Below are 17,745 nucleotides of genomic sequence, written 5' to 3' on the forward strand. Positions count from 1 at the left end.
TTCCCTAAAGGTCAGAGGGGAGGAAAGATGTGGTTCTGGAAAGCCCAAGGAGCCTTTCAAGACACACATGGAGAGCCCCCCTCCAGAGGCAGAGGAGGGGGTTTCAATGGAAGACACCGCCCTCGCGGCAGAGGGGGTCTACAACAGCAGGGTGACAGAGATCAATTCTCTGGTCAGTCCTACCAGCACTCCTGAAGGGAGGCCCGGCTGTCCTACTCTGGAGGCAGTCGGGGGTTGCTTATCATTGTACCCAAAAGCCTGGCTAAATATAACAAATGACAGTTTGGTGCAAAGTATTATTTCTAGAGAGTATTTCATACAGTTCTCCACCCAGCCCCTTCCCGTCAAAAAAATCCCGGACGTTCCACCCAGTCACATGGGACAAGCAGCAATAGAGGTAAGCCGATTCCTAGAAAAAAAGTCATCCAGCCAGTCTCGGCAGACCAGACAGGGATTCGGAACCTACTCAAGATTCTTTGTGGTTCCAAAGAAAACAGGGGACTGGAGACCCATTTTGGATCTCCGCAGACTCAACCAATTTGTGAGAAAAGAGAAGTTTCGAATGGTCACGCTACAGTCCATACTCCCGTTTCTAGGGAAGGACAGTTGGATGTGCTCGATTGATCTCAAGGATGCGTACTACCACATAAAGATGGCCAGACCATCCAGAGATCACCTGCATTTCCGGCTGGGAGCCAATCATTATCAATTCCGAGCTCTGCCCTTTGGTCTCACTACAGCCCCCAGAGTGTTCACCAAGTGTATGGCAGTAGTCACGGCTTACCTGAGGCGTCTAGGATTCCAGGTGTTTCCGTATTTGGACAATTGGCTCCTTACCTCCAACACCAGGCATCAACTTCTTCCAGCGAGAGGCTAATCTGACGCTCTGCGATCGGCTAGGCATTACAGTCAACTTCGAAAAGTCTGTCTTGTTGCTATCGCAGCATATCGTCTTTATAGGGACAGAACTAGACACATCAACCACCACTCTTCGTCTTCCACCAGAAAGAATTTCTATTCTTCACCAACACATCATGTCCCTGATATCAAAGAACAGTGCACCAGCTGCAGAGGTATTGAAAGTTCTAGGATTGATGGCGGCAGCTATTTTAGCAATCCCGTTAGCAAGGATGCATATGAGAATCCTTCAATGGCTTCTGTTCACGCAGTGGTCTTACCAAGAACTTCCAATGAGTCACATGATCCTGATAACGAATTCCTGCAAGGAGGATTTTCAGCGGTGGTTGACATCTCTTCATGTCACAATAGGACGTCCCTTCATGCTCCCCCCTCCAGTTGCCACTGTGACCACGGACTCTTCCCTGATAGGGTGGGGGGGGGGCTTTTTCAGGGAAAGACTGCCCAAAGCACATGGTCAGATCAAGAATCACATCTGCATATCAATGTCCTGGAGATGAGAACAGTACTTCTAGCGTTGCAATACTTTCAGGACTGTCTTCCTTTAGGGACAATTGCAATACAGACAGACAACATGTCAGTGGTCTGGTACCTGAACAAACAAGGTGGGACCAAGTCTTATCCCCTTTGCCGAGAAGCCCTCAGAGTATTGCAGTGGGCACTGTCATCCCAGCGCTTTCTCTTGGCAACGCACATCCCGGGCAAATCCAACGTTATAGCGGACAGACTGAGCAGAGCAATTTTATTGCCCCATGAATGGTCCCTCAAACAAGAGGTTGTGCGGACAGGATCTTCCACAGATCGGGCCAGCTTTCCTGCGACCTGTTCGCCAGTCACATCAACAACAAATGCAGAAGCTATTTTGCCCTGATTCCCACTCCAGGTCACTCCCCGAGGGATAATTTTGTCCACAATTGGCCCCCGGGTCTCCTCTACGCATTTCCACCAATTCCCCTGATACCCAAATTCTTACAGAAAGCAAAGTCGCTGGGATAGACTATCATCCTTGTATCCACTCATTGGCCTCTGCAGATTTAGTTTCCGTTTCTTTACCATCACATTCTAGAAGATCCATGGATCCTGGACCCGGTTCCGGACTTGTTGACACAGCCGTCAGGGGATCTTCATCCATCCTTGCAGACACTGAAGCTAACACTGAAGCTAACTGCTTGGCTGCTCCAATTCCCCGCATAGCCAGGCTCTATAATCTTTCCAATGACACTAGTCAAATTTTGTTGGCTTCCCATAAACCTTCCACTAGAAAATTGAATTGTAGTAAGTGGAAGAGATTTTCCATTTGGGCTTCTTCCCACAACATTGACCCTTACCAAGTGCCATTGTCTTCCATCTTACAATTCTTGACAGAAATCTTCAACAAAGGAGCAGCGGCTGCTACGGTGCGAGTGCAGTTAGCTGCTATATCTAATTTCCATCTAGGAATTGATGGTTTGAATATTATGGCTCATCAATTGTCTAAGGCTTTTCTAAAAGGTTCTTTTCACATGAGGCCTCCAATGAAGACACCTTATTCCCCCTGGAATTTGAATTTTATGTTATCTCGTATCATTCTTCCTCCTTTTGAGCCTGCATCATCTTGTGAACTAAAATTTCTGTCATGGAAAACTATCTTTTTAGTAGACATCACTTCAGCCTGCAGAGTGTCAGAGCTCCAAGCCCTATCCATCAAGCCGCCTGCAGAGTGTCAGAGCTCCAAGCCCTATCCATCAAGCCCCCTTATATGGTTTTCCATGATGACAGAGTATCTCTCAGGACACATCCATCCTTTTTGCCCAAAGTATGTTCTGAGATTAACAATCAAGTTATTGAGTTGTCCGTTTTCTTCCCTAATCATACCAACAAATTGGAATATATGTTGCACAAACTCGATGTTCATAGACAACTTAGATTTTATTTGGACAGAACAAAAGACATTAGCAAATCAGATCAGCTTTTTGTGTCTTTTTCTGAGGCTAGGAAAGGTGAACTAGTTGCTAAAACAACCCTGTCTAAGTGGCTGTCGGATTGTATCACCTACACATGTTCTTGTCATAACATGCCCTTGTCTAGTAAAGTAAAGGCTCATTCAACCAGAACAGTTTCTACCTCTTCAGCCTTTCAAGCAAAATTACCTTTGGACAACATCTGTGCAGCAGCCACATGGTCTAAACCTCACACTTTTATAACTCATTACAAAGTGGATAAGGCCTCCAGGGACAGGACTTCATTTGGTTCTACGGTTCTGAAGAGTGTACTTCCGTGTGTCACCCCAAGATCAGGGTGCTAGGGATGCTACCCATCAGTGAAGAATGAACGGCAAGATTGAACAACTTCACATAAAGAAGTTATGTACTCACCATAACGTTCCATGTGAGTTGTTCCATCTCGCCTTCATTCTCGCATCCCTCCCTCCTTCCCCCTCCTGGCTGGCAGTTGATCTGGAGGCTGTCTTCATCCTGGTTTTTCAACGTGTCTTCATTCTTAGGCAGAATAATTATTGTACTTGTATATGGTACGCAGCAAACAAGATCTGAGATAATTCCGGTAGTGCATTGTGGGATAAGGGGTGGGGTCTCGAGCTACTGGAGAACTTTGAGCTTGCTAGTTGGCCATGTCGGAGCCGAGGATCGGCTCCGAACCCATCAGTGAAGAATGAAGGTGAGATGGAACAACTCACATGGAACTTTATGGTGAGTACATAACTTCTTTTTTACTAGAGACTAGGAAAAGGAAAGCAGCCCACTTGTTGAAAATTGTATTAGAAAAAGTGGCAGCAAAAGAATAGAGAGAGGTGAAGGGAAGGGCCAGGGTCTTTCAACCACAGGGGCAGCTGTGGCTACAACAACTCTCACCCTCCTCAACCCTCAAAATCATACTCCAGTTTTTTTTCTTGTCTTGTATTCGGAGGCAAATTGGCCACATGCCTACAGCAGTGGTTAACCATGACCACATACAAACGAGCCGTAAGTATTATTCCTATGGGTTATAGGATTCAAGTTCTCAGAAACCCACAAAAGAGGAGAATCCCAGGTGTGCCAAAAAATGAAGAACCTATTCTAGAGGTAGTAACTTTTGGCAGTAACAACCGGTGGTAGTCATATTCTCCATTCTGTTCATTCCCTGGATTATTCCTGTTATTGGTTCCACAGTACAATAGACAAATAGATAAGAGAGGCAGTAGTAGCAGAGATGCACTGCAGTGTCTAATGTTACCAGTTCAAGGGTTCATACCTGCTATTCCAACATATGAAATTCATCTGCCTCTGCTTTTAATAAAGCAGTTACTGAACAAGCAGTTCAGGCATTCCCTTTGGCAGAGCAAGGAAGAGGGTTTTATTCAAGGTTGTTTTTGATGTCAGAGAAAAGGACAGCTACTGTAGAGCCATTTTAGATGCAGCAAATAAAAATCCATATTCTAGTAAAAGTAAGTTGACATCACAAACATTCCTGCATCAATACAATTAGTAGTGACAGTGTGCCTTTAAGTACACTGTTGCTTGCCTGCACTTTCTCACTTATAGACTTCACATGTCATACCTCAAATTCTTTGTGGGAATTTTCAGTACACCTACCTCTCCATTATAGGGAGACTGAGTGATCATTTAGCTCTATCACTGGTCAAAAGCAGTTCTTAAACTAGGATTCCTTCAGGTAACAACAGGCAAAGCTATATAACACTGATGTAGTATGTCAGCAGATGCAAATGGCACAGTATTATCTTCTGTGCAGAATAGCCGTGGTTCTTGATGACAGGCATTGGAAATAAACTTCACTGTTTGGACCATTTATATCCATGCCAGCAGAACACTGTGACAGTGTAAGCAGAGAGATCACCATTTTTCATGAGTGGAAAGTGGGCAGATATTGCTTTATCATGAATGTGAAGTCTTCCCAATTTATATCTTTGCATGACTTACTGTTTATTGACATTTGTTTACTGGGTAATAATATCTGTTTTCAGTGGAGACCCAGGGATAAAAGCTCCACAGGTAAAATCAGAAAATACATATACATAAGTGGAAATTTACATCATGCTGCAATATACTGTAAATACATAGATTAAAACAAATATTATACAATGCCTCCTCTAAAACGTGCACGCTGATTGGCCAGCCCAACCAGCGTGCCCGTTGTAAATCCCTCAATATACTAACGGAAAAAGGTCCGGTCGCCCGGACTTTTTCCGTTAGTATAAAACACTGTCTCGCTATGTTAAAAGAGTTTATCATAGCGACACAGGTTTAAAAAAAGCAACGCAGATCTCCGTTGCTTTTTTTAAAGCTGTCTCGCTATGTTAAACTCCTTTAACATAGCGACACAAAAGCAACGGAGATCTTGTGATCTCCGTTGCTTTAAACCTGTCTCGCTATGTTAAATGAGTTTAACATGGCGAGACAGCTTTAAAATAAGCAACGGAGATCTCCGTTGCTTATTTTAAAGCTGTCTCGCTATGTTAAACCCATTTAACATAGCGAGACAGTAAAAAGCAACGGAGATCTTGCGTTCTCCGTTGCTTTTGCCCACAGCTCTGAGTAGGCATGCGCAGTACATCAGAACTGCCACGGAACACCAGACAGCTGCGGAAGGGCAGCAAAGAGGCATTATACAATGCCATTATTTAAGAAAAGTAATTATTTCTTTTCTTAAATAATGTCATTGTATAATAATAACACGCCTGGGTGTGGGTAATGCTGGATTTACCCACGGTTGTCTTTGTTTGGTCCCTCGGGCTTCGCCCTCAGGACCAAACCACGCCAACCGTGGGTAAATCCAGCATTACCCACACCCAGGCGTGGGTTATTGCTATATTAATACACTTATAATGCGTAGAATAATACACATACACCATTATTAAATCAAGATAAATACAGTATCCTGTAGCACTGAAACATGTTGACATGTTTTAAGTGCGAGAGTTTGTTACACTTGTAAAGCAAATGTCACAAGTGGATGAAAAGGAGGAGAGGAAGGAAGGGGAGAGTGAGAAATGTATTTGTCAAAGGTAATGAGTGGGAGGCAGGAGAAATAATGAGTAAAAGCAAGAGTAAGAATAAAGGAAATAAGAGTAAGAGAAATAAAACAAGGAAAACGAGAGAGAGGCTGTACTTGGGTGTTCATAGATTCATACATTGTTACTAGGCTAACGACCCAGGGGTCTTTTCTAAGCCTAGCTAAGTTTTCCTGAAAGAGTAATGATGTCCAGTAACCAAATAAGACATTAAGGTCCAGGCATTTATAAGCTGCATCTGTCCATAAGGGACATGGATGCTATGCCTGGTGTAAATTTTCTTTTCCCCATCTACTGGTCTAGGTTCATCTTAAGTTGGGTAACAGATGAACTCCACTTCACGTGGATGGGGAAGGCTGTTCCATAGGAGAGGCAGTCTCTGGGACACATATGTGTCTCTCCAGCATGTTCTGGTTAAGTCGCAGACAAAATTCCAGGTCCCTAGACCTTTTATTTCTGGTACTGTTTGACATAAGAAGAGGCAGGAGATTCTTAAGTGTGGGGGTTTGCGGATGCCTTTTAAGCTAGGTACAGATCACCCCATAGCAATCTATAGGAGACTGAGTAAAGGTAAAGGGCTTTAAGGCACTTTGTATATGACAGGGTTGTTACGCCTTGTGTTCTTTTTGAAAAGAACCTGTGAGGTCACTCTAGTTGCTGCATATACCTGGTCAGTTACATACCTAAGGGAGCATTGTGCACCCTGACTGGTCTGATAAGGGCCGGAGTACAGTGGGATAATGATGTCTTTGGACCTAGATGCCTTGCCCTTACTTATAAGTTGCTCAAAATAAAAGGATTTCCTCACCACTATGGCCACAGGGTGGGTGAAGGTAAGGCTATTGTCAGTGTGTGTAGCCAGATTACTGACCACTGGGTCAACTCTTAGGGCATATTATCAACATAGTCATTCAACAGGATAGTTGACTTCTCAAAGGGTACAATTATGCATGTCTTTGCATTGAGTTTGACCATGGCACCATTTGTTAGTCATCAAATCCCTTGCAGATGTGACTATCTCCAGCTTGCAAACTTATTCAGCTATAAACCTTCAGCATTTGCTTCCTTTTCAGAAAAAAATAGATGTCAAAAAGGAGCGGGCCCAGTACCGAGCCCTTGGGGACTCGCCAAGTGATTGGCCTCTTGGTGGAGATGGCCTCACTTATTTTGACCTTCTGGGTCCTATTATTGAGTCAGCTGGCTATCCAACAGGTGATAAAAGGGTTTATACCTAAATGAATGGGTTGTTGTATCACAGGTCTTGGCTAGGTTGAGGTAAGCTACATGCACAGTTTTGCCTTCATACAGTGCTTTGGTGACCCTCTTAGAAAAAAAAAATCCACCAGATTTATTAAGCACGGCTCCCTGCACCATGGCTAAAATGTGCTGTCTAGCAAAGGCTTTGCTATTAAATCAGAGGCTTGAGCTAGCTGGTAATCACAATCCCACCTCCACAGGATAGGCTCTCCTATCCAACTTGTCTGCACCATCAAGCACCTGAGACAGTACTCAAACTGTGGATATTTGGGTCGTAGACAAGGTTTTCCATTTGTGCTACTCGCCCAGGATATAGATGGGAATTATTCACATGAAGCCTCCAATACCCCCACCTCACATGCCTCGTCATCCCAACTTTGTTACTGAAGAATTGACTTTGCATTCTTTTGAGCCATGCAGTACAAAAACGTACAAATTTCCTTAGCCAGAAGGATTTCAGAGCCACTTTTTTTGATATGTAAAGAGCCTTGTACATGCATCGGGCAGGGACTAGATGTCTCCGAGAACCAGTTCATCATTTATTCTAGAAGTAGTTTTTGTGGATGTTCTTTATGTTTCACTGTTGCAGTCATCACATTTGGGTTATCTGCTTGCAGTAGCCCTCAGTCGGCCTGATTATCAAAGTCTTGGGTCTTGCATCGGTTGCTGTCTCTTCTTCCATGATGTCAGGTAGTCAGGGGTATAAAGCATGCAGCCGACATCATTACATCAGTCTTTCTTGCCATGCGGTGCCCGAAGCAGAAGCAGTTCACAAGTGCCAGTCGGCCGACTCCTGAAATTTTCGTTTTCGAGTTTCAGAACTGAAGTCTTCAACTAAAGCTAAGTACCCCATTGGGGAAACTTTTTCTTGCTTTAAACCGATGTCAGCAAAAGTCAATAATTGTATTTCTTGTGGAAAGCAAATACCTCATAAAGATTTTAATTCGTACTGTATTTCTTGCCTAGGCCCTGACCACGACGTACCTCGTTGTCGGTTTTGTGCCTTATTTAAACAACAAACTGTTTGTTGTCTGTATATTTACGCTTCTAAATATTTTGGTACTCGGTTCAATTACCCAGATATGGCTTCAGTAAGCCACCCGACTACCGACATTCCGAAAAAAACGCAAAGATAAAGACAGAGACAGGCCACCTAGGTCCAAAGCTGCTGACGATGCTTCTCCTAAGCTAGTCTCCAGTTCACCGGTTCTCAGTGAGGTGCTTACGCAGCCCCTGATACCAGCTACTTCAGATTCGCAGGCCTCTACTGAGTCCCATTCAGAGTCCGGTATGCCACCAGATGCTTCAGCTGTGGAACCTGTGGATGTCTCTATCTTGGATGGGTGTGGAGCCGCTGTGCAGGCACCGGCTTCTGAGGGTGTATTCAGGCCTAATGACTTGCATACTTAACCTACGCCATCTTCTTCTTCAAGGCCTAAAACTCAATGCATGCTAAAAAAAACCAACGCCCAGACCACATGGTTAGGCCTCTTATGCCTAAAAACAAATAAGAATGGCTGAAGACCTTATTACTTTAATCAGGGGAAGCCAACCTTCCCCCTTTAAGAGACCTAGGACTGAGTTTGCTTATGATTCTTCTGATCAGGATTCTGAAATTTCTGTTTACTCTGATGACCAGGATTTACCCTCATCTACCTATGAGGATTCTGATGCAGCGGACTCTATTCCCTCTGCTTCCCCTCCAGCCAGGATTACTCTGATTCTAAAAAGAGGCTTAGAGATTTCTTACTCCTGCCCCAACACAGGCCTTTAGCTATCCCTCCTGTACTGGACATTGTTGATGCCTTTTCGGAATCTAGCTTGGCCCCTGACTCCTTAACCTCCTGCTCCCAGAAAAGCAGATAGATATTACAGGGTTCCTGACTCTCACAAGTTCCTCTTTAAAAATCCTACTGCGGATCCTGAGACCATTTCACAGGGACCCAAGGGCATTAAGGCTACTACTGCGAAAAATTCTATCCCCTCTGATAGAGATTCCAGGGTGCTGGATAGATGGGGTAAGAAGGTATACACTTCTGCAACCTTGGCCATTAGGGCCTTAAACTGTCAGTTTCATATGTTAAAGTATCAGCAGCATATTATTGGATTGCTTAAACAGAAAATGATGTTGATTCCTGACTGTGCTGAAAATAAGGATTTACAGGATTTAATGCATTTTGCTGAACAAGTTGGAAAACTTACTTTGCAGTGTGGTTTTAATTCACTAGAGGCATCTTGCAGAGCTGCTGTCACTGGGTCTGTACTTAGAAGGCATGCTTGGCTTAGGGAGCAATCTTTGCCAGATCACGTTAAAGCTAAATTGCTGGATGCTCCCTTAAACCAGGACTGCCTGTTTGGCAGCAAAGCAGAATAAGTACTTAAAAGGATGGAGGAAAAAGCTAAATCTATGCAAACTGTTAAAGATTTTCTGCAAGTACAGCCTCCAAGATTTAGTAGGCATTGGCCTTCTAAGAACCGGTCCTTTCCTGCCTCTTCCAGGCCTTCTCAGTCCAAACCCAGAACCAGCAGAACACCCAGGTTTCAGTCCCAAGGTACACACAGGACCTAAGGAGTGGGGGCTCCCACTTCCAAAGCAGGGAGTAGTAAGACTCCCCCCTATGGTAAACTGTCTCAATGACTTAACTTTAAAACTTCCAAGCCCTTTTCAACTGACTGCTCCTTTAGGGGAAAGATTGCTCTGCAGGCAAAAAACTGGGAACTCATTACCCAGGGCAAATGGGTTTTAAATATAGTTTCCCAAGGATACAGATTCCACTTCCACACTTTACCAACCCCAAACAGTTGGCCAGATCTACCCCCAAATTAGTGGGCAGAGGCTCAAAAAGCAAGTTCTCTCTTAGGTATAAGAGCTATTCAAACTGTCCCAGAAGTGGAAAGGGGACAAGGTTTCTATTCAAGACTTTTCCTGGTGCCCAGAAAACGCAACTCTTGCCATCCTATCTTGGATCTCTCTATCCTAAACACTTTTTTGGTGATCCCAAAATTCAAGATGTTAACTTTTCACCAGTTGCTTCCTATGCTAGGCAAGGATGCCTGGTTGGCAACACCTGGATTTAAAGGAAGCCTACCTGCACATCCCAATCAAGGAATCTTGCAGAAGATACCTACACATCAAAGCAGGCTTCATGCACTATCAGTTCTCTGCACTGTGCTTTGGCTTATCTGCTGCGCCCAGGGTATTCACAAAGTGCCTAACTCCAGTCATTGCATTTTGCAGGCAAAGAAATATTCAAATATACCCATACCTGGACGATTGTCTAATTCAGGCAGAAAGCCTGGACATACTATTGAATAATCTGGCGTTTGTACAAAAGGTGGTAACTTCTCTGGGGTACACCATAAATGAAAATAAATCGCATCTTGTACCCTGCCAACAAATTGTATTCCTGGGAGCAAGCTTGAACACAACTTCCCAGATGGCTTTCCTCACGCCAGAGAAACAAGTTAATTTGACAGCTTACTTCAAACTAATGTCCACAAAGACTCTGCTATCTGCAAGACAAATACTGCAGGCCATGGGGTTCATGGCCTCCTGCATTCTCCTAATTCCATATGCAAGACTGCATATGAGGAAACTACAATGGTATCTAAAAAGCCTATGGTGTCAACATTCTCAGGATCTAGAAGCAATGATTCCTATCATATCTTGCCTACAGTTAGAGTTCCTTTGGTGGGCAGAGGCCTGCCACCAAATCAAGGGACTACCATTCACTCTACCCCCTGCCACCCAAACCCTAACAACAGACGCATCAGACTATGCATGGGAGGCTCACCTGGCAGAGAAGTGCATTCAGGGCAAGTGGAACCCAAGTCAAATGCACCTGCATATCAATCAAAAAGAAATGTTAGCTGTACAGAATGCACTAATAGCCTTCAAGGACCACATTCTTCCAGGACAATTAATGGTAAAGATGGACAACACCACTGTTATGTGGTACATAAGCAAGGGTCAACCCACTCATACTCTCTCTGCAGACTAGCCATGGCTCTGTGGAACACAGCCTTGAGCTACCAATTGCACCTACAGGCTCAATTCCAGCCAGGAAAGCTAAATACACTGGCAGGCGAACTAAGCAGAAATCTCATGGACCCACATGAGTGGAAACTGGAACCAAAGACATTCAACATGTTGATAAACAAATGAGGGAGTTCAGAGATAGACCTATTTGCCTCCCCCCAGAGCTATCAGTTGGACAAATTCTGCACAAGGACTCCCTGCAAACAAGCTTGGAAAGTGGATGCCCTGTCCTTCACCTGGAAAAATCTATTAGTTTATGCCTTTCCTCCTCTGCCTCAACTCTCCAAAGTACTACTAAAGATCAAACAGGACGAACCAAGGACGATACTGATTTCACCAGACTGGCCACGCCAACACTGGTACCCCCTCTTGTGCAGCGTATCACTGCTGGCACCTGCCTCAGACCTCTACTCTGCTGTCCCAGCAGGAGGGCCAGATTCTGCACCCTCAGCTTCAAACCCTGAACCTGGCAGCCCGGCTAATTACCTGATCTCTCCGTTACCATCCCTCAGTAAGCAAGTGTTTGATGTCATTCTGGAGACAGAGGCCTAGTACTGAAAAATATTATGCTGAAAAATGGAAAAGATTCTGTTCCTGGAACCAAACTCGACGGATGAGCACAGCAGCGCCCAATTTACCTCAGATTCTTCAATACTTAACTGAGATGCTTCATAAGGGCCTTTCCTTTTCCTCCATCAAAATTCATGCCTCAGCCATTTCAGCTCATTACAACACAGAACCACCCCTCTTCTCTCATCCATTGCTCAAGCAGTTCCTCAGAGGGGCCAAAAACTTAAGACCACTCAGAAGAGCCCCAACTCCAGCCTGGGACCTTAACTTTGTATTGTAAAAACTCAGTCTACCTCCTTTTGAGCCAGCTGCAAATGCAGAGTTGAAATTCCTTTCTTGGAAAACAGCCTTCCTTTTAGCCATCACTTCAGCAAGAAGGGTGTCTGAATTACAGGCCCTCATGGCAGTGGAGCCTTTCATCATTTTTCATATGGACAGGGTCTCCCTCAGGACCAATCCTTCCTTCTTGCCCAAGGTGGTGTCCAATGTGGCCCTTAATCAGTCCATTCATTTTCCAACCTTCTTTTCTAATCCACAGAACAAAGAGGAAAGTATACTGCACTCCTTAGATGTGCACAGACAACTTAGATTTTACTTGGGCAGGACTAAACCTCTCAGAAAATCTGAATAGCTGCTGGTGGCATTTGCTGCAGGGGCAGAAGGGAAGGCCATTTCAAAGCAAACTATTTCTAAATGGATAGGCCATTGCATTAATTTCTGCTATAAGCACCATGGAAAACCTATCCCCCAGGGGGATAAGACCACATTCAACCAGGGCTGCATCTACCTCTACAGCCTTCCTCAGAGATATCCCACCAAGGACATCCTAGAAGCTGCTACCTGTTGTTCTGTACATACTTTCGCCAAGCATTACCATTTGCCAATTTTCTCTAAATCAAGAGCTGGCTTCGCCACTGCAGTCTTGCAGGGCCTTATAGCTGGTCCTAATGCTATCTTAATTTCCTCCTCCCATCCTTAGCTTTGGGAATCTACCCAAATGTGATGACTGCAACAGTGAAACATGAAGAACATAGTAGAGTTGTGTGCACTTACCATAAATGTAGATGTTTGAGTGTATTCACTGTTGCAATCCTGGTTACTGACTTCTTTTGGCTATACCTCTATTCCTTTTTACTATGCTTAAAGCTTTTTGGTGTATTTGCTTTTTTGTTGGAGGTGTAACCTTATATATATATATATATTTAATTGCTTCCCATTAGGGGGCACCTGACATCTGGGGCAAGAAATACTGATTTAAGGGTGTTGGCTGCATGCTTTATACCCCTGACTTCATGGAAGATGAGGCAGCAACCGACGCAGGACCCAAGACTTTGATAATCAGGCCGACTGAGGGCTACTGCAAGCAGATAACCCAAATGTGTGATGACTGCAACAGTGAATACACTCGAACATCTACATTTATGGTAAGTGTAAACAACCATAATTTTCCTTGAGTGACACTGTTCAGCCGCCAGCCACTTATTCTAAAGAAGAAAATAAATGGGGGAAAATCCATATGTTGCAGATGTGCACAGATGACCGAGATAATAAAAGGGCTAAGACATCTGAGGCCATCTCATCAGCTGTTTGCTACTTTTTTTGAAGTGAAGATATAGTTGTCCACCAACAGACCCCTTCAAGCTGATTAGCAAACCGTATTATTTTCTTTTATGATAGTTGCAACAAGACTGGAGAATTTAGGGTGCCTCTAGCAGGACAGCAGCTACCTCTTGTGGCCTTCATCAGAAATGTTCCTGTCCAGAGTATTTGAAAGGCTGGAGCCTAACAGCCATTCACATATATTCAAAGTTTTCAAAACTGGCTTTCTAGTATAGGGGTAGAGGAGGGTTTACTTCATTTTACTTACATGGTTGCTTTAACAATCTAGTTGCTAGTGAGACATGAGAATGTGTTGTTTGATACTGTCCCATTAGTGTAATGAATTCCTGCAATTGTGATCTTTGTGATGAACATAGTGCAGTTGTCTGATTATACCTTCCCCAGCCCTGCTTAGTTTTGTGTTTAGTGACGTTTGTGTGTATATTTAGTTCTTTGCCAGCTTAATTTTGTTTGCATGTGTGTGTGTTTCACAAAGGATGTTTTTCTGTTTTACCTTATCTAGGGGTCTGATGTTATTTTTAATGTACAGTTTAGGTATAGTTTACCCCCTGTTTAGGAACTGTACTAGTTATAATGGCATTGGTTTAAGCATAAGCTTTGGGGGCCATTATGACCTAACCAATGAAGATTTTTTTCGCACAGTACTCCAATTTCATTCTATTCTGCGGCTGCGGAAGCAAAAAGCATAAAGGCACACAGTCCACTCTGTTTTATAGCTGGTCGCCTGCAATGACCATAGTTCAGAACTACCAGACTTCAGTGTTACTTGCTCAGGGGACAGCCCATTCCTGAAAAAGATCAGACAGGGAGCTAATCTCCTACTCTTCCAATCAAATCCATTTTTTTTATTGCATCAGTTAGCCTGTATTTGAAATAGTTGACATTATGGTAAATATACATAGACAATTTCTTTTTTCTTTCTTTCTCAGATCCTCTTTCTATGAGTCCACAGAAAGCTCTGGAGACGATTGGGGCAAACGTACAGAAGCAGTATGAAAACTGGCAACCAAGGGTATAGTGTCTTTTGTATTTTCCAGAGGTGGTGTTTTTTAAATGTATAGTTTTCCTGAATTTGATTCTTAACATTATTGGTGTCATGTTGGGTTGTACCTTATCAAAAATGTTTTGAGTAATTTTTGCTTTCACATGGGTGTACCATGGCATTCAGGTGCAAATTCATTATATTTGCAGCAACATTCTGAATTCATTCTGTGATGAGGTTCAAGTTATAATCTTATCAGCTTTATATGTTAGTATAGAGACAATAGAGTTGGTGTGGCAGCCTTGTTATGGCCTTTCTGCAGTGCTTATTCTGAAGCGAGAGAGAGAGAGAGGGAAAACACCTTATGTAGTTAGCATATAGCAACTAGAAAAATATAAACCTGAAGTAATTGTAGATAGAGTGAAGAATTATTTTCAGCTGTACTGACTATAAAAATAAAAACACTGCTATATAAAAATATCCAGGATACAATGAAGTTGGCGTCTCAGAAGTTGTATGCATGTTAACTAAGACTGAATGGCTGGAAATAGTGTTAAGTTTGCATGTGAGAGTCCAAAAAAGATGGTATTAAGAAATTGTAGACTATAAAGATACCTGTTTACAGTGGTGCGAGAGGGAAACTTGAGGACAGAAAGAGTACACAAGTCAGTGTTTTGAGCAAGGCAGAAGTTAACTTTTAAGTAGTTTGGAGGTAGGACATGCTGGAAGAAAGCTTTGTTGCAAAATATTTCGTTTTTGACGAGCTATGATTTGTACTGGTTTTGATTTGGTATCATATTACATCACTGAGTTTTACTGCTCTGTTGAAAGTTTGTAGGGTCTGCCAGCACTGGAGCTGGAGACAGCACTTTATTGTTCTGTCTTACAACAGTTGTTTGTTTCTCTTTTTTGTTATATTTGTTCCTTTGTGTTGTATCTTCTCTTTCTAGCATGTTTTTTTTCCCTTTCATTTGTCTCCAGCTAGAAATTGCATCACTCAACTAATAATTGTTTACATTTAATGTTTTTGCCCCTTTTATTTGATCTCAGGTACTGCTACTCCCCACCCCTGTTTATGTTACTGATTTAGGGAAGTTTTGAAGTCCAGGTTTACCATCATACTGAGGTCCAGGATAAACGAGCTAAAGAATCCCACTCGGTTCTTTGTAGTTCCAGTTAGAGAATTTAGTCAGTACGCTAGTAAGTCTTTTGAACTCATAAATAGTTGTCATTGCACTCCTCAAGCCCTAAAGATCTTTAAGGGAGATATCCACCTTCATTGTCCTCTGGAAGTTCCCCAAGTCTTACATTTTGGTCCTACCTCATTTTTTTTCATACAGTTCTAGAAAGGGTTAATATTCTTGTGTTACACTAACATGCAATTTACTTTTTTAAAGCTTTAGATAGTATTTCTCCAAATGCCTAGTCCTTAGAATTATAAGAGATTTTATTTGGGGTTTTGTGTCTGAAGGATTCACAGACGGGACTAGCTGACTTGTTAAGCATTCTTATCTTGATTCTGTCATCTAGCATTCTGAAGCTGTCCACTTGATACATCTAGCAGCAGCCAGATGTGTGAGGTCTCCCATTTTTTCTTTTCTTTCCCATCAATGTTTGTCATTCTGACTGCTGCAGTAGCCTTTTGGCTATATGGATTGTATCCCGACTGGGATACATCACCTTGGCAACTTCACAAAGCTGTGGCTCCCTTAAGCTCTGAGATTCTACAGGAGCAGCAATTGTCCTTTAAGCTTCATTTCTAGCAGACAAGTCCAAGTAAGGGGACCTCTTTCACACTGAAATTGTTGCCCTCTTATAACTAAAAGTAGTATCTCCCCTTTAAGAAACGTGGTGTTTTTTTTCACAGTATCAAATGTTTTGTGTCAAGGACTGTTTTTTTTTTAGCAAAGGACTTATTTTGAGACTTGGGGGCTATTTTTCTGGTAAAAGTGTGCTGTTTATGTAAACATATAGTAGATTTGTGAGAACTGAAAGTTTGGTTAGTGTTTTAAGCAGGCAAAAAAAATGTTGACTGTATTTAGTGCTTGTGTACAGTTTATGACTACTTACCTGTTTTTGCTGTCAGTGTACACTGTAAACAGCTGCTTTATTTCTGACAGGGAGTTTGCTATTTTTATGTTAAATTTGCGGAAAAAGGACTGTGAGGTAAATGTGCATGTGTGCGCGCTGCTCGTGAACACTTCTATGACACTTTACCTTCTAACCAACTTATTTCAGCACTTCTTACCAAATTTCAGTCCTTGTTCTTGTCTTTGGCTGCAGCATGGATGCTTATTCTGGTCCTAATGACTCTTTTGCCACTGTGACTAAAAAGAAGAAACCACACAAAGAGCCAGTGCCACCACTGCAAGCTCATCCGTGCCTCAATCATTGGTGAATGAACCTGTATTTGCCATCCATTGTGCCTTAGGTTGCTTTCTACGCTGTGTGCCTCTGGTGTAGACTTTTCAGCTACTGGGGCCAGGGGTTAGCCATGGTTACTTTGGTTGTTTCATTGTCGCATCTTTGGGTCAGGGAGACGCTCATCTATTTTATTTCACATTTGTTAACCAGGACAGTCCGACTGGACCAGGTCCATTTACAGCGAGGCCCGGGGAGAAAAGCTCCACATATATTAACAGAAATACTAGAATTTAATACATAGTAGTAAAAACTGATAATAACACATTATAACAACAAAAAATATAGCTAGTAAGACAGAAATGTAAAACCGACAGGATACATCTCAACAGTTGAACAGACTTAAGTACAAATAGCAATGAGAGTCATGACATACTCATACACACTGTAGATTCATGAATCCAGAACTGTGCTACAGCAGTGTAAAATGCACTAACATTTGAATTTCTGTCCCAGAAACTGACTCTTTACATTCCCCTTTGGTAACAAAATGTTAAGACTCTCCGGTGCTGTTTTTTTTTTTTTTCTGGTTTTCTATGAAGCTTTCAAGAAACTGTCTTAAATTAGTTTTTCATTTTTGCTCTAGTATGTCTTCATGTCTCCATCTCATGAACTCTCTCTGTATCTGTCACAAAAGTGCCAGCACAGCTGTCTGGAATTTCGCAAATAATTATGTTATTTGTGAATATCAACATGATTTGTATAAGATGCTTTTGTTACAAATCCATTAGAATTGTATGTTGTATATATCAAATTGCTGGTACAGAAGTGTATGTTGAAAAGTTTTTTGCAAAGTGCTGTTTGAACTGTAACCACAGTGTGCCCTACTAGAATACAACAGAAATGTACATGCACTATTGTTAGCTGTTTAAATATACATATTTTAACAGTGGAAGCTGGAATACAGGAGGTGAACTTCAGAAAATAACTGAA

At 42.6% G+C, this 17,745-nt stretch overlaps 1 protein-coding gene across 1 annotated transcript in view; it reads left to right on the plus strand.

Annotated features, from left to right (window-relative positions):
• The window catches only part of RPTOR (regulatory associated protein of MTOR complex 1), a 5,042,670-nt gene that overhangs the window by 463,454 nt on the left and 4,561,471 nt on the right, over positions 1-17,745 (plus strand). The window contains exon 3 of the mRNA XM_044068087.1: positions 14,339-14,421. Within this exon, the coding sequence (XP_043924022.1) occupies positions 14,339-14,421 (83 nt within the window). The remainder of the gene's footprint in view (positions 1-14,338; positions 14,422-17,745) is intronic.

Source organism: Protopterus annectens, chromosome 4.part0 (assembly GCF_019279795.1).
Source record: "Protopterus annectens isolate FY-2018-M chromosome 4.part0, PAN1.0, whole genome shotgun sequence".
Taxonomy (NCBI): Eukaryota; Metazoa; Chordata; order Ceratodontiformes; family Protopteridae; genus Protopterus; species Protopterus annectens.